The 23,762-nt window shown below is 29.6% G+C and overlaps 3 protein-coding genes across 3 annotated transcripts in view; 1 reads left to right on the top strand and 2 right to left on the bottom strand.

Annotated features, from left to right (window-relative positions):
- Positions 1–11,797, top strand: part of LOC113370405 (FERM, ARHGEF and pleckstrin domain-containing protein 2-like) — a 71,780-nt gene extending 59,983 nt beyond the window's left edge. Inside the window, exons 13-23 of the mRNA XM_026611070.1 lie at positions 8,260–8,513; positions 8,580–8,669; positions 8,984–9,220; positions 9,377–9,716; positions 9,845–9,945; positions 10,009–10,135; positions 10,666–10,803; positions 10,881–11,023; positions 11,090–11,232; positions 11,292–11,408; positions 11,483–11,797. Coding sequence (XP_026466855.1) covers positions 8,260–8,513; positions 8,580–8,669; positions 8,984–9,220; positions 9,377–9,716; positions 9,845–9,945; positions 10,009–10,135; positions 10,666–10,803; positions 10,881–11,023; positions 11,090–11,232; positions 11,292–11,408; positions 11,483–11,516 — 1,724 coding nt within the window. The 3' untranslated portion in view covers positions 11,517–11,797. The remainder of the gene's footprint in view (positions 1–8,259; positions 8,514–8,579; positions 8,670–8,983; positions 9,221–9,376; positions 9,717–9,844; positions 9,946–10,008; positions 10,136–10,665; positions 10,804–10,880; positions 11,024–11,089; positions 11,233–11,291; positions 11,409–11,482) is intronic.
- Positions 11,798–11,951: 154 nt separating this feature from the next.
- LOC113370411 lies at positions 11,952–12,520 on the bottom strand. Its single transcript, XM_026611077.1, has 3 exons — positions 12,406–12,520; positions 12,178–12,336; positions 11,952–12,109 (listed from the first exon to the last, which is right to left on the bottom strand). Exons 2-3 carry the CDS (start codon positions 12,332–12,334, stop codon positions 12,042–12,044), a joined length of 225 nt encoding a protein of 74 aa, XP_026466862.1. The 5' UTR covers positions 12,335–12,336; positions 12,406–12,520; the 3' UTR covers positions 11,952–12,041.
- Positions 12,521–13,583: 1,063 nt separating this feature from the next.
- Positions 13,584–16,604, bottom strand: LOC113370408 (calumenin-like). The gene is made up of 6 exons (XM_026611072.1): positions 16,457–16,604; positions 15,961–16,214; positions 15,669–15,828; positions 14,918–15,163; positions 14,482–14,615; positions 13,584–14,007 (listed from the first exon to the last, which is right to left on the bottom strand). Exons 2-6 carry the CDS (start codon positions 16,206–16,208, stop codon positions 13,782–13,784), a joined length of 1,014 nt encoding a protein of 337 aa, XP_026466857.1. The 5' UTR covers positions 16,209–16,214; positions 16,457–16,604; the 3' UTR covers positions 13,584–13,781.
- Positions 16,605–23,762: the final 7,158 nt, after the last annotated feature.

Raw genomic sequence — 23,762 nt, 5'->3', positions numbered from 1 at the left:
TAAAGGGCACAAGGAAAGGGATTGGATTATTAAGAGTCCTTCCAAGAAAAATGATTCTGAAAAATCACCTTCAAAGCAGAAGTCTCCTCAGAAACTTAAATTAATAACACAGCAGTCATTACCAATCATCAAAACTAACAAGAAAGTGTCGCCTAAAAGTAAATCTAAAAAAGTTATATCAGATCAAAAAATATTGCCATCAGCTGCTAAGTCATTTGATAGCGGATCGTTACGTTCTAAATCGCCTTCTCAATTAAACGTGCCTGATTCAGTATTCGTTACTGATAATTCAAAAAAATGCAGCGAGTCTGATGTTGCACGAAAGCCTAAGTCATTAGATCTCAATCAAGTAAGACGCCCTAAAGATTTAAGCAGATCTATTGAAAAATTGGAAATTAAAAAGACTAATAGCAAAGAAAGATCAAAATCACAAGAGGAAAGTGATGCGGACATTGAAAAACGTAAAGAGAAACAACAGCAACTTTATGAGTCAGCGATGAAGCAAACAATTATAAGTCCAGTGAAAGATATTCCACCTGCTTTTCCTGCTCCTGAGGATAAAATTTCTGTTAAGACTGATGGTGAAAAAATTATAATTGAAACGGATATTAAAAGCAAACCTGAGGATCATGTCTTTATTGCAAAAAGTCCAAAAAAACTTGAATCAACTCTTACTAAAGCTAGTAAAAGCTTTGAAGACACAAAACAAATTGATAAAATCCCAAAGTTAAATAGAAGTTTTGATGATAGGTCTAGTCCTTCTTTTGAAGATAAGGAAAAATTTGAAATAGCGATTCTACAACAGTCTCCAGGAAAAATATCTATAAGCCGTGAATTGAAAAAAAAAATTGAAGGTACAGTTGTACATAAAAGTGTAGCAACCAAATCAAAAAGTCTAGAGCAGCATGATACATATTGCTGTAGTGTATCACAAAAATCTAAAAGTCTTGAAGATCATCAGAGCATAAAGTCTCCTGGTAATGATTGCAACAATGCTGAACAGAAATCAAAAACTCACACACGTAAGAAAATAAGGCAAACTCAGACAGAAAACGAATCATGCACTCAAGAGTTTCAAGCGCATTATAATGTGGTACTCAAGAATAATCAACCAGATTCTAGTGAAACTGATACACAAGCTGTCATTGCAGAACGCAGGAAATTGGATTTAATGAAACGTCAATCATTAAAGGCTGAAGAAGAACCGGATGTGAACAATGGTAATAATCTAGAACAAAAGCCAAGTGAAGATGAATCATTAACTGAAGTGAGCGATATTAAGGCCGAAGTTAATTCTGATGATAGTAGCCTGTTTGTAATTAATAAGTCAGATGTTTGTGATACGGAAAACGATACGCCTCAGGTAAATAGTAAATTACTTAAAGTTGATCATATTGAGACGTTAAGAAAATTAAGTATCGAACGTAGCAGGAGTGAAGATACTGGTTCTTGGATTACAGTAGATTATGAAGAATGTATAGGAGGCGATGATTTTTTGATATCCGATAATGAGGAGGAAGCCCACATGAAAGGTGAAGCCGAATGCTCGGGTGCAACTAGTAATGATACCATTGAAATTGAAGACTTTTATAAGAATATAATTATTACGCCACCACAAGATGTAAGCCCAATAATTGAGGCAGTTACCTTTCCAGAAATTACAAAAGAAGAAATTGAAAGTAATGATTTACATTCTGTAGACATTCACAGTAGCAAAAACCATTTTAGAAAAATGAACATAGAGCGTTCTAAAAGTTCAGAAACATCAGGTTCTTGGACAAGTGGTGAAAAAGATATTAGCCCCTTGCATGATGGTTTTCTTGATCGACAGGATTCCAGTCCTTGTAGTAGTAAAGATAAAGGTTCTCTGGATGATGAATCCAGCATTAGTTGCACTATATCAAGACCATTCGGGATATCACAGGATTTGGATAAATTTGACATGCTTGATAAAATGAAATGCAACCAGTTGCGAGAGCATATGCTTGAAATTGATGAAGTAACACTTAAAGAAAGAAATCAAAAAACATTATTAATTAATAAAATAAAACCGAATCCTTTGGAACTGCCGGCTTTGGATTTGCCAATTCAATCAGAACGAAGACTTTCTACGCCAACACTTGAGAAACAATTTACAATAGACATTGAAGCAGGATCAGAATTGGAAAATGATTTTATGTTAAGTCATACGAACTATTTAGACAAACTTAGTAAACCAGAAGAATCAGAATCTAGTTCTTCTTCAAGTCAACTTAAGAATCAATCTGCTATTCATGTCACATTCAGTAAACCCATGATCAGTAATCCTAAAATCGAATTAACTTTATCAACAGATACTAATCCAGAGAGTGAACGTTTAAATAGTAAAAGGAACATATATGAGAAGTTGAATATATGTAAAGACAAAAAACATTCTCTAGAATCTAGATCTAGTTTAGAATCAAAAGCATCATTAAGCGTAGAGTCCAGAGGTTCATTTGAAACAGAATCAAGTTCAGGTTCTTTGGGAGCTGCTCAAAGGAAAGGAGAATTAGCTCAGAAGGAACAACAATCCACTTGGAAACCATTTAATATGGATAGTTCTGGAAGCTCAAGCCTAGAGGAAGGATGGCTGCCTGCTGAGGCAGATAATGCTACTCATGAGTCATTTGATTTATCAAGCCAAACTTCATGTGATAAATTTCAGTTGAATAATATTAAGGATACTGATGAAAAGGTATCAGGCCTAAATTTACCAGATTCATCTACAAATTTCTGTTCATCATCACTAAACACTACAACTAATGCTTCAACTTTGAATGTAGGATCTTCAGAAGTGATGGTTGGCTATAGTTCTACATTTGCATTAGCACGAACATTATCTAGAATATCAGAGCGAAGTACAACATCTGAAAAGTCTAGCATTGATGAAGATTCAACAAAAGCTAGTTCTCACTCAGAAAGTATACGTGACGAATCGATAGTTTCTAGTGATCATCATGCTAGTCTCAGTTCGGATCCTAGTAATACAAATCTTGCATATATATCTGACACTGATAGGAGAACATCTGCTGAAATGCCAGATATTCCATGCGACCCTGGTCATTCAGATAGATTAAACCAATTATATGCTTCTGCTCAAAATGCTTTATCTCAACAGTCTGTGCAAACCGGCAGGTTTTCTGTGACACAAGTAGATGAACCTTCTTCTCCGTGTACTGAAGACGATGTTAAATCGAAACTTATGAAATCAACAGGCAGCAGTCAAGATTCAGAAGATTGGCCTTTGCCTGAAATTCCAAAAGATGCTGATGAAGTTTATCTAGAGCAGGAAGAAGCGGATGATCAGTTTGAAGTTCATGGTGCAAAAGAGAAACCTATTCTGAAAGCTTTCAATTGGAGAAATAATTCGATTCGGTCTCAGGAATCTGATATTTGGCCTTCTCCGCCTTCTAGCGCATTAGACGCACCTATAGTAGAAAATGTTGAAGCATTTTATGTTGAAAGACCTGGATCTGTATTGCAGGTAACAGTGGATTCTTTCACGGAACATGTCTCTGATGATCATAGCAGAGATTCCGATGTTAATGAAGATATAACTTATGATGATCACTCTACAGGAATTTCTAAAGACTCTGATGTTTCAGCAGTTTCTCCTTGCACCGAACTTAAGATATCTACATCGCCTATTATTTCGAAAGTACTCCCATATGAAGAGGCTTCATATTTTATGCCTAAGGATGACCATAATATTCAATCATTTTCAGAACAAAATTCAAGCTGTTTAGGAGCCACGTTAAGTTCAGCTACTTGTTTTAAGTCCACATTTACTACAACAATTTGTTGCTCTTCTGGAAATAACATATCACAGCAATATACTTTAGATTCTGGTGATAAGGTAATTGTGGCTCAACCAACCAAATCCCAAAATCAAAGTCCTCTTTTGGAAGAGATAATTGATGATGTATTCCACCCAGGGACTGTAAAAATTGAAATTTCTTTAGATAGCGGGGATGGTGATCGGAGAAATCAATCGGTCAAATTCTCACACGGTTCTAATAATTCTGACACATCTACTGATGATATATTTACACCATTTACTGAGGAAAATGTTTTACGAACGAGAGAGTCATGTTCTAGTACAGGGTCATGCAAAAAATATAGCCATAGTAGCCATTCTGAAGAAGAGACTAGTTCATTTGGTACAGATATAGATGGAACTGTTAAAATGGGCCTTCAACCCAAAAAATGTACTCATAGTTCTCATTCTGAAGATACTTCTATTGGATTGAGCATTTCAGAATGGTCCACTGGCACAAATACAGTTCGACAGTATACAAACCTTTCAGCATCGGAAAGTATATCAGGTAATAAAAGTGAAAAATCATCTGGTAACATTACATCTTCTATTCTTAGTTCCAGCGGTTTCAAATCAAGCGAGAGCTTATCAGGGAGTAAAAGTCGATTGTCAATTGAGAATTTGCCTGAAGATATACGATATGATCCTTTAACCAATTCTGACACTACCGAGCTTATTAGCTCTGGTACTAAAAGTGACGACACTACGTCTACTCTTACTGAAATAGTCCATACATTATCAGAATGGTCAAGTAGTACAACAGACACTTTAGTTCCATTTGACGATCCCAATCTATTAACAGATAATTTTTCAAAATATCTACCTATGGATGATTCAATATCTGATAAATTAGAAATTCGTTATGAAAAATTAACTACACTAGAGAAATTAAAAAAGAATCAGATTTCACTTGATATACCATCAGAAGAAGTCGCGAAAAAGAAAATATATGATTCTACTGAAGATTTTGATAATAAGGAAACGAAATCAACTGAACGACCAGTTAAGATACCACTAGATGCGCGGGAAAAACCACCTCTAAGCAAGAAACCTTTAGATAAAATTGTGAAATATAACACAAAGCATGAAACAAATAATATATTTAACGAAATGTTGTATTCTGAGCAAAATAATGCTAATTCGAAATGCCAAAGTCAAGAGCTTGTCCATAAATTCAATATAAAATCAGCTAGTGTAGATAACAGTGTGACCTTTTCTAGAGTTGTTGAAACATGTGAGAAACCTTTAATAAAGCATCACAGTTACGATGATAAAACATTGTCCAAAAATCAAATTCGCGAATACCAAAATGCAAAAAGCATATCTAAAAGTCATTCTTTCCATGAACATATGATATGTCAAAAAGAACCAATACAAAAAAATATTTCTCAGAGCAAGGATTCGTCTTCAGCTTGCTCAAGTATCATGCCTGATAGACCGGGTAGGCTTTCTAAAAACTCATCTTATTATTCTAGTAGTTTAAGTTCAGAGTCGCCCCCGATTCAAGTCATGAATCCAATTGCAAAACCACCTAGAAAAACTGTTATGCCTAGAAATTTTCTGCCTAAAAGCCCTCCAAGCGGCAACGATACCGATAGCTCTTTAGATTTCATACAACAGAAAACAAGAGACCCCGTTCGCCGAGGTTATAGACGAAGACGGCAACCACCACCTCGCAGGCGCGCGGAGAGGATATCCACGACAAACCGACGAGAAATGGAAAGCTCAGAAGAATATTTCCCAGAAATTGAATCAGGATCGTCAGATTTTGCCGATAGGCTTCAATATCCAGATTTTGACGAAGAGCAAGAAGTAGATAATGATTATCAACAAAAAGAATATTATCCTAATTATAACAATGGTGGGTTTGAAGAACTTGACATGTCGACTTCAAACGTGGATGAGATGGGATTCCCACGCTATGACCGGTTACGTTCATTGGGTTATGCAAAGTTGGATGCTAAGCCACCAAGAAGTTCTAAAAAACGTCAATATAAACGAGAAGATTCAGTTGCTGTTGGGTCTGGATACCCGCACATTGAATATACAAGTGATGCCCAAGGCGCTGGTTTGTCAGATGATCTTTGTGGTTCTAGTGAAGATAGTTTCAGTCATCATTTTGCGCCCGGCGCTGCTAGAGACTCCTATTTTGCTTCCAACATTGAATGCTCTGGTTTAGACTCCTCTGAACCTTTTGATTTATCCTCTTTACCACCTCCACTATTTAATCCAAATGACAATGACGAATTTAGCGATGAATTTCAATAAGCATTATGTTGAATGTGTGTGATATATATATATATATATATATATATATATATATATATATATATATAGTTCTTACGAATATTCTCCAATATCAATTTAATATTGAATGTTTTATGCAAGAATAGTTCTTCGTTTTGACGTTCTGATGAAAATATAAATGAAAATATTTATTTTGAGCTCAACTAAGACTGATTTTCTTAAGGATAAACGTTTGGCTATCGGGAAATTTTCTGCGAAATTTTTATTTATAAATTAGAATAAGATTAATCAGTTACTTTTTAATTATCCATCTAGTCGTTCATCTAGTCGATTATCCAAAAAACTATTTATTATATTTTTTTAATGTTACTTTTTAGAGTATTTCATGAAAATTGTATTGAAATTGATTTAATTTCTTAATAATATAAGTTAGATAAAATCAATGTTTGATACTCGTAGAAGATAGACGTCTTAAAAGTTTTGTTCGTCGTTTAAGTCAAAAGTGTTTGCTCTTCAATACAATAAATGAAATATCATTCATAAATTTCACATTATTTCTATTTCTCGTTTTATTTCTATTCTAAGTAATTTTGTGTCGATATTAATGAGAACCCGATTAAACGCTATTAGGCTTCATGATATGATAAACGTTATGTGCAGGGTTATTGTTATGTGATGCGCAAGTTTTCACAGATTAAGATTTTTTTAAACGAAAGTTTATGAAGTTGTCACACGTAATCGACTCTTTATTTTAACCAAAAATGTAAAATTATGAAGAGAGAAAAGTATATTTAAAATTATTAACGGAATTAAGTCGATAAATTATTGTTAGAGAGTTAGAGAAATATATTAGGAAAATAAAATAAAGTTTATTTGGTAGTTACTTTAAAATACGTTCGTTCTGCTGATGTAAATATACTATAATAAATGTATACATTCGAATACTAATATTTGCGTTACATGTTCTTAATAGAACTATTCAAATTTGAATAATTGATAAACTGAAGCAATATAAAATATAATTTTAAAATTGACTCATAATATCGTTCGATTGTCGTCTCTGTCGAATTAAGATCTTTTATTCGTTTTTAAATACGCGAATGGCCTATTGACTTGGTTGTTTACTTTTATTAGCTTAGACTGAAAATAGTTTCTTTACATATCAATTGATTTACCATTTGTGCCAATTAAAGCTTATTTGCGAGATAAATTTATGTAATATTATTAAACAATTTTATTAAAACAAGATAGTTTATTGTCGAAATTTCAAATTTAAATCAAATATAAGTAGAGGTACAAATTATTTTATAAAACTTTATTTGGCAATATTTTTGTTATAAAGTTCTTCGTTACATATAAATACGGTGATATTATGTACCAAAGATTTACTTTTAATTGATATTTCAGTACAAAATGTTATGTGATACAGAGAATTATTAATTTATTGATCATATTTGATAATAATGATAATTAGTTGGGAAATTATTATTCCTGGGTATTTTGTTGTGAGTGATCGATGAAAATAAAATATTTCTAGCAAATGTGCCAAAATGAACACAAACAGTTTATTCATATATTTAACTGTTTGCTCTACCCGGAGTAATGAATTTGTGATCATTTTTAAAAGAGGGATGCAATAATTAGTTTAATTCTACTAATGTACTTTAAATTCTCAAATTTAAAATTTTATATTGACATCTTCCACACCAGTTGCCAAATAATTTATATATTTAAATATTACAAAATTTGTAGTATTTAACCATCTTAAACTCATTTTAGACAATTTGTATTGTTAGTCTTATCTATATAATATAAATTATACGTAGAAAAATAAGAAATTTAAAGAATATATATATGGACTTTAAAACTTGATTTGTATACACATTATTTCTTAATTATTGGTAATAAATAATAAATTCAAAAACACATAATTTTTTAACTTATTTTTTGTTTCAATTTACATTGAACACATTCAATAGCATTTCGGGGAAAACGAGGTATATAGAATTAAATAAATTAGAATATACAAATATTGCCAATATTTTTAATGCTTTTCTTATATTAAATGCCTACATTTTTAAGGATTTGTTTTTTAAGTCAAGTAAGTGTTTTCAGCTCATTCACCTAAGCATATAACCCAAGTGTATTAATGTATTCAATATTTATTTTCACAGGAGTAGCGCTTATTGAGAATCAAACTCAATTGGACAATAATAACAGCTACATTGTTAATCAATCTACCAGTATGTATAGTAATACTGAGAAGAATTCGATTTCTGACAAAGAAAATTCATTGGATAACAAAACTTTTAAAAAAAACTGTATAGTTTCAAATATCAATGAGAAGACTGATGTTAAAATTAAAAGCAATGGCACTAAGACCAACAGTGATGCATCAGTTAACAGTGACGCCGAAGTGAAAAAGAAGGTCAGAATTGTTTAAATTATTTTATCACAAGAATAAAAATCAAATAAATATCATTTTTATTTATAGAAATGGCCATCCGGAAAATCATATTATATTGCCAAAGAAATGTTGATGACTGAAAGGACCTACAAAAATGATTTAGATGTAATTACAATGGTAATTTTGTTTTTGATACTATTTATTGCATTGAAGAAGTATATGTTTAGATATAATATTCGATGTATAAATACTGTTGTTGCATTGCATAATAGTCATTATTTTAATTATTTTAAGACTCAAGTATCAAGATTTTTATATAGTAATTACAAATAAAACTTTAATTTTTTATTAGACGATTCGTTAATTTACACTAGATTTAAATTAAAAAATATACCTAATATTTTTTCTTTTGGATAATATTTATTTTAAATTTTAGTATTTCCTAATGAGAAATATCATTGTTTATTTTTTAAATATCACATACTTTTTAGTGGTTTCGTAAATATCGCTCATTAGATGAATCAAATTCATCATTAAATCTGCTTAATGAACCTCACTTTGCAACACTATCAGCTTTGGGCGAAGCTTTGTGTGCTTATCATGGAATCCTTCTACACGACATAGAACAAAGGCTTGCCCAATGGGAAAGTAGATCTGCAGCAGCTTCCTCACACCATCACCATCGAATATGTGACATACTTCTTAAACATCTTGCTATTCTTCAACCGGTAAATTATTATTATAAACTCTAAACCAAAGACCAAATGTTTAAATAATATTTAATTTTCATTTAAAATATACATGACTAAAGTTATTAAATATATTTCATTACATTACACTAAGATATGTTTTCAATATTTCTACTAATCACAACACATTTTCAGTTATATGAAGATTACTTGGAATCACATTTTATCGTGCTGCAAAAATTGGAAGATTCATTTTGGTCAGATGCACAATTTCAACAGTTTTATCGTGATTTTGAACTCCAGAAAGTATGTTATCTTCCATTTACCGCATTCTTACTGAAACCGCTGCAAAGAATTCTTCACTATAAATTATTGATAGACCGTCTATTGGATATATACCCCACAAATCACTTAGATCGTGATAATTGTGAAAATGTAAATACAAATCTGTTGCAAATTGCAAAAGATATTAAAGATGTTTTTCCAGGATCTGAAAATTTTGTCCAACTTTGTGAGTTTCAACGTGATATAGTAGGTAAGTTGACAATATCTGCCTCAATGTATTATATATAGAAATTTATGTACTATTAAGAGTCGCAATATTATTGAATATTTAAATAATATTATAATTTTGTAAACAAAATATATCATTTTGAATTTTAGGATTTGATAACTTGGTTCAAGAGGATAGGCAATTAATTAGAATAGGATGTCTTTTAAAGCATTCAACACATGGAGGATTACAGCAAAGAATCTTCTTCTTGGTAACTGTCAATGATCAATTAAAAAATATGTCATAGTTAATATTTGAATGGGAAATTAAATAGTTTTCAGATATAATGCTTTTTGCGTCAAAAAATCCTAAACTTCAAACATTTAAAATTCATGGACATATACCACTTAGAGCCTTGTTGTTAAAAGATGGAGATGATCCGAGTTCGTTTGTGATATTTGGTAAGTTCTTCAAAAGTTTGAAAATTAAAATTTTTTTCTATGTGCATAAAACATTTTATAAATAGAGGTTTTAAATATTCTTTATTACATTATTATATCAAACCTATTTAATTTTTTAACTCATTAATATCTAAAGGGTATTTTTAAAGGTTCTAAGAAAATTTGGGAGGTTTTTATTATATTTTATTAATTTTTCTAACACATGTTTTGGACTCCAAATATACAGAGGTAGGCGTATAGTGAATAAGTCTTTTTTTTTAATGAAATTGTGATTTTTTTCTTAATGCGACAGCATGTTTAATTAATTTTGAGAAGCCAAAGTAGATACCCAAAAGCATACATTATTCATTGAAAATGTAATATAAAAATAAGTTATGCCTTACATAAAATATTTATGTGGGTTTTTGAAACTGTGAATTTATGGACATATCGTATATATATATATATATATATATATATATATATATATATATATATATATATATATGTCCATAAATTCACAGTATATATACCTTAGTAATAATTTCTAGGTGGAACAAAATCTCTTACTGTAAATTCTAACAGTGAATCAGAAAAATTGAAATGGATTCATGATATCACCGAGGCTGTCCAGAATGCAAAAAATCATGGCAATTCCAAAGCTAATTATTTAAGCTTAAAAAGTTGCAGTAAGAATCAATCTACTTCTTATGACTGAAATATTTTTTTATTTTATATTATTATTGATCATTTTATCTTATTAAAGGTTCTTCAGAGGAAATCATGGATTTATGTGGATTAGATTTATCTGTTTCAAATGTATCTTCTCAACGCAATAATACTTCTTTGCATGTCTGTTGGCATAGAGCTACTACTATTACTTTACAAGATCAAATAATTCAAGCAGAAGTGTGTAACGCTATAGTCTAACTTATGCAAGAGATGCTTTGGTGACTAGCTTTTTTTCTCTTATAGAATCAGATGTCTGGATATTTACTGAGAAAGTTCAAAAATAGTACAGGATGGCAAAAGTTATGGGTTGTTTTCACATCTTTTTGTCTATATTTTTACAAGACATACCAAGATGAAGCTCCGCTGGCCTCTTTGCCGCTGCTAGGGTAAATATTAGAAAATATTTGTTCTATATTTTATAATTTTTATTGCTATTAATTTATAGGTATCAAATCGGACCTCCTTCTGCACAAGATGAAATAAATAAGGATTATGTTTTCAAATTGACTTTTAAAAATCATATTTATTTCTTCCGAGCTGAGAGTCAACATACTTATTTGAGGTAGGTTTTTTTTTTATTTAAACTAAATATAAATGTCATTTAATTGATCTCAAAATAATTCATTTCTTATGTAGATGGATGGAAGTAATAGGCAGTATAAAGTCATAAAGTTAGAAAATACTTAGGTATCAAAGCAATGAAGTTAATATTCAAGTGCAATATGATAGACTAAACAAAATTCTCAAATGCTATGAAAAAAGCAGCTCTCAAGAACTAGAAATGCTTGAAATACTTTGCATAGATGGTTTATTTATAAGCACATAGTGCTGCTGTTGAGTTTAGTGCTGTCTTTTCTGCCAAGCACAGTTATTATTAAATTAGTTCACTTAAAATACATATTATACACAATTTACCAATGTATTGCAATTGACATTAATAAAGTACAAATTTTTTATATCATGTTGGTTTTTGAAAAAAAGTGAACGTCAATGATTCTTTTAGCTTATGTCTACATCTTTAATTTCAAACCCCTTCTGCGAAACTATTGACTCCAAGGTAAGTTTGCTTTAGCTTCACTAACAAGTACAAAAATTATTGACCGAGTATTCAACTGTGTATATTTATTATACTATTACTTCATTTTATACAATTATTATGCATTATCATATTATGCAATAATCAGAAAATATGTGACTAATGATGTTCCGCTGCTTGCTTTCGTCTAGATTCAGCCCATTTAGCAACATTTTCAGGGCTATATGCTACAAATTAAAAACAGCTATAGACAAATGATTAAAAATACAAATAATTTTTTTTTGTTAGTACTTACAAAGTTTTTGGATCTTATAAAAAACTGGAATCGACACTGCAACAGCAATAAAATAATATTTCCACAGTGCGTTATTGTTTAGGTAAAATTTGAAGGGGAACTGAGCAATTTTTGCGGAAAGGGTGTAAGGATATTTCATCGGGCGTTCACCAACCATTTCTGAAAAATATTAATTTGTGAAGTATTCAAAACATATATTTTATTCACATAATTTATAAAATAACTCACTTATTCCGTTACGTAATGAAGTTTTCAAGATGACAAGTTCCTAGACAATAATGGAGAATTCGACATGCAAGGCAGCTTTCATAAAAATTGATTAAATCATGGTAGCCAACATAATCTGATGATTGTCAAAATGACAGCTGATGACAGCTACCGCTTTTAAGTTTTTACCGTTTTAATCGTAGACATGTGCTGACAATGTAACAATTTTAAAGTTTTATTTTTAAATTTAGTTTTAATTATAAAGTTAAGTTGTCAAAAGTCAAGACTAAGTATCAGTTATAACCGAGTATTATTTCGTTATAAGTGAAATTGTTGTTTATTCATATATTTGCAAATATGATGTATAAAAATGGTAATTGAAACTATTTAAATTACATTTTCAAAAAACGATAACTATATTGAAGCTTTTGGGAGAGTGTAAGAACACAATTTGTTACTGTTTTCTTCTATTAATACAGAGAACGATTTAAACGGTAAGTCATAAATAAATAAGAGTGCAGTAAGCACTCCTAGGTTTTAGTCAGCATTAGACGGTGTTTTAGAGATATGATTAGGTAAATACGGTAATTTAAAACTACTATTGATACATTTTTGTGTTATGGTTATGTTCTAAGATCATAGCAATCATTAGTATTTGCTATTAGACAGGATAAGTACCTATGATGAATTTGTGCGTAACTGGTAACAAATTTAGAAATCTTATCCAAAATAGTGATAAGATCACGAATTTGATATTTCAAACATTAATCGTTATCTTTCATAGTGACCAGCTTCTTTTTGCTACATTTATAGTATAGCATCACCTATATCACACCAGATTAGTTTTAGATACATTGAATTTTAAGTATAATATTAAACTTTGCAGTTTTTTCTATATTATTACCAAAGTTATGAATTATATCCATAAAATATGGAAGCATCTATGATATGCTTTTGCTAATATAAATGAAAATTACAAAGCTTATAACATGCTCATTTATAATTAAATAAATGAATTTATGTAAAACAATTTTGCAAAATAAATTATCTCATTTGCTGAATTTATTGAAGTTGGGCATATCATTACAACTACAAACATTAGGCAATTGTAGAATGATACAGTTATCAAAACTATAGCAATTTTTATTTATAAAATATATAAATTTAATATATAAAATTATTTTTTAAAAAATGGCATCCTTAACTCAAAAAATTCCATATATTTGGCAGTGGTTACTGAGTATTAAATAAAATTTAGTTCAAGATTCAAGCTCACTTATAATCTAATATCCAACAATTTAAATTTTAATATTTGGTTTTTCATAATTTTTTAATAACATATCCAGTATTTACCAAACTAAATTTAAATTCAAATGCACTAATTACTCATTAGAATTCTAAAATTCATCGTGCCTGGCTAAAGCTTCTCCGAAGTCTGTTGCTTGTGAACCCACAAATAAGTCATATTTATTTAATATTTCATCTTTGGTCAATTTTTCATCTGTATCACCATCAGCTTCATAAATTAAATGCCTTGCCTCAGCTTCTGCATGGTCGAAGTCTGGAGGAATTATCCAATTTTTGACTTCTTCTAAATCCATAAAACCATCCTTATCTTTATCTCTGAAATAAATATTTAAAAAATGTGAAAAAAGTTTTGTTTGGAATTTCCAGAGTATTAAAACCAGACTTGTAATTTAAATTATTACTTTTATCAAATCTATTTTCATTCAATAATAAATTCAAATGCAATTTTGAAGTATTTTCTTATCAATTCAATTTCTTTTATTTTTGAAGTAGTTAATTTTAACATATTATTAAATAATATCTATAATGACAGAAAATATAAACATAGTTGCGTTTTCACAAAAATGACCCTACAAAAATACGACTGAGCACATCAGCATTTGTGCTTGCTTTACGAATCTTATAAATAATTTCATAATTGTATTCTTCTAATTTTATCCTCCATCTCATTAAATGAAACCTGAGATATTTTCAATTAAATAGTCCAACTATTGCTTATGGTCAGTGATTGCAAAATTCAACTCTATTTAAAACTAGGATGCAAAATGTCATAAAAAAAATTGTAATAACCTGTATAAGCTGAACTGTTCTCTTTCATTTTTTACCCATTCTGGTTCATCTTCCTCCTTACCCTCTTCTTCATCTGAATCCATATCTCCTCTAAACATATCACCTATATATTCTTTCAATGAAATTTTTCCATCCTATTAAAAAATATAATTATTAATTAATTGATTTGTTTTTAATAAAATGACATGTTTTCTTAAAACTGACTATTATGAACAGATCGCGAACCAACAATGTCAAACAAAAATAAAATATTCAGTAAATAAATTATTATATTATCAAATAATTTTATATATTATAATTTTTATTTGTTTTATTGCTTGGTGTATAATCATTATTTAAAACTATAATAAAATGTTTCAACTTTTATGTTGTGTTGCAATCGTTATGAATTAATTTTAAAATTAAATGTTATTCTTCTAAACACTATAAGCAATACCTTATCCTTATCAATGTCTTCCATTGTCTCTAAAACAACTACATCTCTCATTCGTTCACTTTCTTCCGGATGTAAAAAATCAGTAAATTGTGCTTTGTCGAGAACCCCATCATCATCTAAATCAGCATTGGCCCATCTTCGTTGATCTCGCTTAATCATAGCTTTGTAGGAGTAGCCTGATTCTTCTTGTTCTAATTCTTGTTCTGTCATTTCATCCAGGAATCCATAAGTTTCTTTCTTATATTCCTATAATAAGTATTAGTAAGAATAATTGATAATGTTAAAGAATTGAGAGATTTGCCACTGCAGAATAAGTTTTTAATAAGAACTAATGATAGGAATTATAGATATTCAGAAATTGTATATTTCTGTTCATTATTATCTATTTGAACCTTTGAAATCTATCAAAATAATTAATGTGGAAATGAGTTAGCATTGATGCAAAAAAGTTTTTTGATTAATATAAAAAGATATTATTAATAAGTTTTCAGAGTTAGAAAATACAATGAGCCATCAAACACTGAATTCGCTTTATTGTGTTCTGCAGATGCAGGAGTTTCATTTTACTAAACATCAAAAAGCACATAAATCTCTGGATAACAAATATGAGATATGAATATGAAAACTTCATGTTTTCAATAGTAAAAATTAAGTGTAAAGAGCTTTACTTTTGATTATATATTCATTATCATATTGAAGCATGTAAACTCGCTTCCACAAAAGTATTGTAAGTAAAGTATAAACAACAAACCTCCCAAGTTAAGCTGGGTTTGTTTTCGGGATTGTGTTGTTTCCATTGACGCTCAACATCATCAGCAATATAACGTCTTTGAGTATATCGTATCCAGTCTTTTAGTTCCACTAATGTTATAAAACCATCTTTATCTTGATCAATTTTGTCCACAATCAATCTAAAGAGAAACAGTAAGAATAACTTAAACATCACCCATAAGACCTTCAATATTTTCAAAATATCAAGAAAATATTAAAATCAGTTTTAGCAGCAGAAAACTAGCGAATTGAAATCTTATAATGTGACTTACCCCAGTCTCCTCCTGCTTTCTTCTGGAGGCAGTTGATCAAACGTTTTAGCTTCATCTTCTCCTAGAAATGCATCATGATCGAATTTTGCATCATGTTCTTCGCCTTCCCCATGTGAAGCTTTTGAAAGCGGATTTACAAGCCTTGGGGCATGATGTGCTGTTTCTTCGGGTTTGTGAATGCCAAAAGCACTCGCCGAAAGCGCCAAGATTTGTAAAGCGATCAAGTAGTGGACATATGATATTGACATTTTGTGCTGAAAGATCAATTTATATAAATCATTTCAGTAAATAAGATCAAATTTCGCTCAAAATTATTAGGTATTTGTTAACTTTTTCTCTAAGAGTAATTGCCTCAAAAAATTAGCTGTAAAAAATAAACAATAATAAATAAAATTAAAACAAAAATAATCAAGTGATTTTACACAAGAATTTAAGCTAATAAAATTTGAATCCAAGCTTTGTTAAATTTCACTATTTGACATAACCCCTTACTCACTAAGATGACAGTATATTATAACATTTGTAAACTCAATGATATTTTGATTATTGTTATGTTTTTGTTTGTTCAAAGTGCCTAAATTGTGCGAAGAAAATTGAAATATTATTATTTGGAGATATTGTTTATAGAGATCAGAAATTGAAAGGTGTTGTAGATAGTTTAATTGACATTTTGAGTGAATTGGCATGGTGATAAAAATTAAATTACATTTAAAAATATTACCAAGAAGTGTTTCTCCTGATATATTTTATCAAAATAAGTATATATTATTTAATTTAAGAAACTTTCCACGTCACACATTGATTGTCAACTTTATCACTTATTGCGTCCGTGTCCGTTCTTTAATGTTAACAAGACATACATCCTAAACTTAACTACGTGTCCTGTTGTTCTAGATCAACTAATTTATCATCACACTTTAGTGTTGAACGCTTTTTAATAAATAAATATTCTTCAGATTCCAAATGGGGTGTGAAACATTGAAATTAAAATTAAATTCAAAACTAGTGGGGCGCATGGCCTCGTGCCTTAAGGCAAATTGCAGGAACTTCCCATACCAAACATTATTTTTTTATAAAAGATTAACATTTTTCAAAAAAATTTACTTTGAAAAAATTAGATTTTTGGGAAATTATAAATTTTTGGCAAAAATTTACTTTTTTTTGGAAAAAAAGTTTTCTTTATTTTGAAATATTTTGAAAATTCTGAACTTTTTTCAAAGCAAACGTACTACTTTAAATGCACAGAGACGAAATAAGGAAGCGCGTAAGCGCCACGTCGCCGTCTAACGGATAAACATTGGTACGTAACCCATAGGAATGTAAACAAAATTTATACTTATTGTTAAAGTCTCTCGAATACCGAATATTCGGCATCCTCTAAAGACCGAATACCGAATATTCGGCCCTAGACAATATAATAATATGTATTCGGCATTCTCTAAAGACCGAATACTGAATACCGAATATTTGGCAACTATTCGGCAGGTTATTGGCGCCTAAGCTCGTTTGTATTAATGTAATTACTATCAGTAATTGTTATATTACGCGATACATATTCATTCAAGTTTTATGCCTAGACTTGCATCCACTATTCTGCTACACGTTATTTGAAATATTTCGCACCATTTATTCTATTCGATTGAATGCTGAATACTTGAATACCACATGTGATGGGATGGGGAAATAAATAGTAAAATTATGAAAAAAGCGATTCTTTACATATATTTCAATGTATTTCCAATTATTTCTTTCATAAACATTTAATATTTTCTTTTATAAACTCAATATTATTTCTTATATATTGCGAATGCTAATCATAACAAAATAAATAAATATTTTGCGATAAAGAGCCAATAATAGCTCTTTATTTGGAAACGCTTAGATTTTATATAATGAATGACTTTATTGTATTGATACAACACATGCGTGTAACCAATGAATGATTCATATCAAATAATATAAACCTGTAACAATAAAGTATCTTGTGAATATTCAGAAAAAAGTTCTTCACGTTATCATCTATAATATCAAAAATCGACAAAGTTTAAATTATTATATATGCAATAACGAATTCGGTTATATCATTTTATATTAAACTAGATAGATCTGTATTTAATCTATCTCATTCATAAAAGATAAAACACTAACGATGCTGTCGCTGAGCGGCGGCGGCGCCTTTGATTTTAACTATTCGGTATTCGGCCGAATAATAAAAAAGGTGCCGAATATGCCGAATACCGCATAGTAACCGAATATTCGGTGCAAATAAATCAAATTTTATTTGTTTTAAAGCAATAATGCACTATATACAATAGTGTTATAATGTTTCATAAAACATCGTTCAGTTTACTGCAATACATCACTCAGTCGATAAAACCAATATATAAGCCAATAAGTTATTGACTCCAAACGGGAAATTATAAGGTAAGCTCATAAAGATAAAATGTTATTTTATAAGTCGCCATATGAATTTGTTAAAATAAATAATAACGTTTTTTTGTAGCATTTCATAATTATATTTTCTGTTTGTGAGTAGATTTCATCAACTTTTGACAGTAAAACTAACGTATACTTTATAATTCACTATACACATATTTTTAATTAATTAGTATACCGAAATTTTATAATCAAAATCAGATTATACTAATTTTTAATGCTTTAGATACGCTCCTCTTTTAAACTTATACATCATAAAAGTTCAAGAGATAAATAGGTTGGCAAGCTCTGTATCAATGCTCTCAGCCTCTCAGCCAATGAGATAACGCCGCGTATTTTAATCTAATTGCGGAGAGAAATATGAACTCATCCTAAAGCACGATGAAAAAATCATAATCATCATTTTTTAGATATCCTGAAAATATCATATTTATTATTTAACGCGGAATGAAAACTCATAAATAATTACTACATGCACCCACAGCCGTTAAGTAATCTTTACTTTACTCTAATAATTTAATAAGTATGTCTATCGAAACAAGAAAAATAGAGTATGGCATACGGAAAACTATACACGGCACTGACTTTCATTTTGTGTTTTTTTTTATTATTATTTTATTTATGTCCTTGATGCAAAACGACTGATGCAAATTAATGAATCTTCACGACAATGTATGATTATAATATTTTAGAAATAATAGATAATGCAATAGAGCTTTTGCTTAATTTCAACAAGCTTACCGTTGTAAAAGTGATTTTTTATTCATTGTAAAAATGATATCAAGTTAAAACTATGGATTACTATCCACGGAAAATTTTAAAATACATTTTACTCAATTTGAAAATGAGTTAAACCCGTGGATTACATCCACGGATTTTTTCCTAAATATATTTTACTCAATTTGAAAATGATATCAAGTTAAAACAATGGATTACTATCCACAGATTTTTTTAAAATCCATTTTACTCGAAAATGATAACAAGTTAAAAGCATGGATTACTATCGACGAATTTTTTAAATGCATTTAAACTTACACTCTTATTTTAAATGTAATTAATTTATGATAATTAATTTAGGATAAATTTTTATTCTTATTACAGAGGCTTATGACTTATAAGAATGCCTTAAAGGAACCTTAAATCCATAGATAAGTAAGCATAAATGCTTACATCCTGGGACTCCCACATGTGAGTGGGAATTTATGATCGACAACAAATTGGAAAAAGTCTTTTTGAAGAAAAGGATGAAATTATCTTGTTTGATGAGCGTTCAGGGCATCTACCACTGCAGAAGAACAAAATCTGGTTGCAACATTGAAAATTTATAAAAAAAAATGTTTCATAATGTTTGGACCGATTCCAAAAGATTTTGGGGCGCTGATTTCAAAAATGCTATCCGTTTTTGGATAAATCCACATACACCCCGCGAAAATCGAAATATTTGGTTGCAAAATTGATTTTTTTTTAAAAGTCTAGTTTTTTTCGCGATTTTTAAAATGTTTTGATTGGTTTTTATAGATTTTGAGTCGCTAAATTCGAAAATATTATCCGTTTTTAGATAAATCCACAATGAATCCACACACCTTTGCGAAAAATCGAAATCCTTGGTTGCAAATTCAAAATTTTACTAATGAAATGAACATTTTTTTTCGCAATTTTCAAAATGTTTTGGCCGATTTGGATAGTTTTCAAGGCGCTGATTTCGAATATGAAATCAGTTTTTGGAAAAAAAAATTCTCCCACCCCTACGACCAACTTGAAGTTTGAAAAATTGCCAACTTTGAAGCTGATTTTAACTATGAAGACGATGATAAATTTGTAATTTTTTTGCTTTGGTATAAGATTGTACTTTAGTCTACACAATGCATTCATTAAAATTATCAATTTCATTCATTAAGGGCCTTAAAATTGCATTTGAAAGTCACGATTTTGGCCAATTTTGGCAGCCCCTGATTTTTCGGATTTGTATGGGAAAGATAGTAAAATTTGTAAAAAATTTAAATTACACCAAAGTAGGTTTGGTTTACCGCTAACCAGGCGTAAATACGAATTTATTAAAAATTATCCTCTTTCTACTTTTTCTTATCTTAGATTTTTATATACATGTATATATATATATATATATATATATATATATATATATATATGTCGATTTTTGTAATAATGACACTCAATAAATTTAATTACTTATCTATATATCTTATTTATTTAAAAATTTCTGAATTTATTTTTTAATTCAGATAAATTCGGGGTTCGAACAGTCGAACCTGGAATTGTTATTCTGGCCTAAACCGTATCTTTACGACCTCGGCCATTTGCTCACACGAAATTACATGTTTTCAGGAAACTTATATCTTTCATTATCAAAATAAGACTTTATATTTTTACAAATAGCAGAGAGTTCTGTATAACCGATTGGCCGAGATCATTAAGTTGCCACTACGGTTGCTCAGCGTGTCTTGGTTCGATTCCCGAAAGGTCTTGAAAAATCAAATGCATAGTTTTTCATAGTTATCAAATATTAGTTCAAAATATTAAATTCAGGTGTCGCATTTCGACCTTGACACTTAGAATATTTCTGAAAAACAAAAAACTCAAGGTTCGCACTTGACTGTAAGAGAAATACATAAAGAGAGAAAAAAAAAAGGTAGAAGCACTGGGGAAAGAGAGGGGTAGAGGCAGATGATGAATAAGAGAGATGTGTATGATACATATTTTTTATTCAAATTCAATATTAATACAATATGAGGATAAAAATAACTATTATCATCAATAACTCAAATAGCCGAGTGGTTTAAGTGACCGCATACTCGGTGAAATCGCTCTGGAGGCACAAGGTGAGACGGATCGAGTCCAACTGCAGGCAACGACGACGAACTCTGAAGCAGAAAAAATGGAGCAGTGCTGGTGACTGGCTGTTGGCAGGCGCGGTGGGTCCTGAAACGAACACACAAAGTGATGGTCAACCTGAGGTTCATGATGCGACAGGTCACACGCAGAGGGACACATTGCGGAAGGTCCATGCCAGACCCGAAAATCTACCCAAAAACGACAACATGCAAAAAAAACAACACCAAAAAATGAAAAAAAATGCGAAAAAAAAGGAAAAAAAGGGGAAAAAGGAGGAGGGAGGAGGGAGGTGGAGGACCTAAAAAAAAACCCCTTAAGTCCCAGATGAATTTTTCTCTTTTCTGTTCAGCGTTGAAACTTTTTTATGTTTTTTAGTGTTCCCTCTCACCAATTCCCAAAGCCAACACTCGAATGAAATGAAGTCCACTTTGAAATTTTCACAACGAGAAAAAATTACTGGGACTTAGTTAAAATTTTTAACTTTGCCCCAATAAAATTTTCTCGTCATGAAATTTTCAATGTGGGTCTCATTCATTCAAATGTTGGCTTTGGGATGATATAACATGCATACATAACTCGTCTTTCATAATCGAAAAGGTTTCAGTAAATATTGCGTTGATAAAATTAATCGAAAAGATTATTTAATTAAAAGTTGGATTGATGTTAATAAAATCGAAGAAGTTTCAGAAAAGTTTTATCTTTAAAATAATTATTCGAAAGAATTATTTTATTAACAGATCATATGATGTTAATCAAATGCAAGAAATTATCTTAATCGAATCAAAATTGTTGAACATATGAAACCTTTACAATTATTCAAGACAAAAACAATTTTAGTTGATTTGAATTCAACAAAACTTTAAAAATAAAAGCTAAAAAATTATAGACTGAAAACTTCAAAAATTATTTATATATTTATTTATTTTAAAATTTTTTAGAATTCAAAGAAAAGCAAAGACTTTAAATAATGAATGAAATGATGCACTTGTGATTAAAATTAAATTTTGTTTTGTTCAAATCAACTCTTTAAAACTTTAATCAAGCCACATTCAACTCAAATAATAAAATCTCTTTGACAGAACAAAATTATAAATATCAAAAAAATATATTTTAAAAAAGTAGCCAAAGCAAATATAGAATAAATAGTTAAAAAAATTTCAAAACAAAGTTATTCGAACATTATACTTTTATAAAAATCTGTTGAGTTAATGCAGTATTGAGTAAAGTCTAATTATATATGGCAAAACAAATAATAAACATGTTGAGCAATTCTTAATTCAATTCTCAACACATGGATTAATCGAACCATCACCGATTGCATGTCTTGATCAAAATTGACTTTAGAAATAAAAGAATAAAAATCTATATTTAGCAAAGTAGCAATATAATTAAATAATTTTGAAACAAAATTACAATGAAAGTCTTTAAAAGTTGCATTTAATCAATAACTATTAGGAAAGTCATAATTGAGTCTTAAATATTTTGATCAAAGCCATCAATCGTGTTGTCATTAATAAGAATGAACATGCAGTCAATATCACTACAGAGAAAACGCCTGATTCTTGGTACTAGAACTGTAATTCTAAAATTCCTTACCACAGAATAACACAAAGTATTGTAAAATAATTTTTTTTGTAAATTTAAAAATAATAAAAGAAATTTATAGAATTTTCTTTATAGAATAATAAAAACCTTTGCCATGTGAAATATATTTGTTGTTGAAATGTTATCTGATAGACAGATTCTTCAGAACTAGAGTTCTACCTGAAATACCATTAATTTAGGAATTGTACAAGGAGGGATGCCAGGGCCCCTTCTGTATATCCCATACACGAATGATATTCAGACAAAACATTCGTTGAAGATAGAGTTGTCATTAGAGTAGCAAATTACCAACAATATATCTCAGCACTCGAAAAGTGGCTCAACAAATAAATGATACGAAATCAAGTCACGTTACTTTTACAAGAAGAACTCGAAGAAACATTTCCTTTCAATTTATTATTTATGCAAGTATAATGAAGATAAATTAATGTCAATCGATACATATGAGAAGTAAAAACTATTGTATTATATTAATTTAAAAAATGTAAAAATACCACTTGCTAGAACAAAAACAAATATGAATCAATAAGTTTTCTCCATAGTGAATTGTATAAAATCATTTTTATGCTTATAGAATATCACTTGCAAATTTAACAATTAAACTAGTCAGGTGTATGGCATCGTGCCTTAAGGCAAATTGCTGGAACTTTCCGCACCGTAACGAAATGATCGAGAAATATTAAATGTTTTAAAATAGATTATGATAAATATTGTAACATTGTTGAATATTTATAAGAATTATATAAACTAAATTGGAAAGTTGAAATTATTTGTTTAAAGTATATTAGAACAGAATTAAAATAAAAATCTGAATTATTTTCGATATACAAAAAAAAATTTTTTGGAAAAAAAAATTTTAAAAATAATAATTTTGAAGCAAAAATTTTTTTTTCAAAATCAATTATTTTGTT

The sequence above is a fragment of the Ctenocephalides felis genome, unplaced genomic scaffold, assembly GCF_003426905.1.
Source record: "Ctenocephalides felis isolate EL2017-DRISC unplaced genomic scaffold, ASM342690v1 CF-g0.4_SCAFFOLD_01492, whole genome shotgun sequence".
Taxonomy (NCBI): Eukaryota; Metazoa; Arthropoda; class Insecta; order Siphonaptera; family Pulicidae; genus Ctenocephalides; species Ctenocephalides felis.
Note: the sequence above shows the minus strand (reverse complement) of the source record. Positions and strands in the feature narration are given on the sequence as shown.

Coding starts and splice junctions, on each gene's coding strand:
- LOC113370411 (XM_026611077.1), bottom strand. CDS start 12,334: ATGGTTGGTGAACGCCCGATGAAATATCCTTACACCCTTTCCGCAAAA. Junction 12,110..12,177: donor TTATAAGATCCAAAAACTTT/GTAAGTACTAAC, acceptor TTTAATTTGTAG/CATATAGCCCTGAAAATGTT.
- LOC113370408 (XM_026611072.1), bottom strand. CDS start 16,208: ATGTCAATATCATATGTCCACTACTTGATCGCTTTACAAATCTTGGCG. Junction 15,164..15,668: donor AACCCAGCTTAACTTGGGAG/GTTTGTTGTTTA, acceptor TACTTATTATAG/GAATATAAGAAAGAAACTTA. Junction 14,616..14,917: donor AAGACATTGATAAGGATAAG/GTATTGCTTATA, acceptor ATTTTTTAATAG/GATGGAAAAATTTCATTGAA.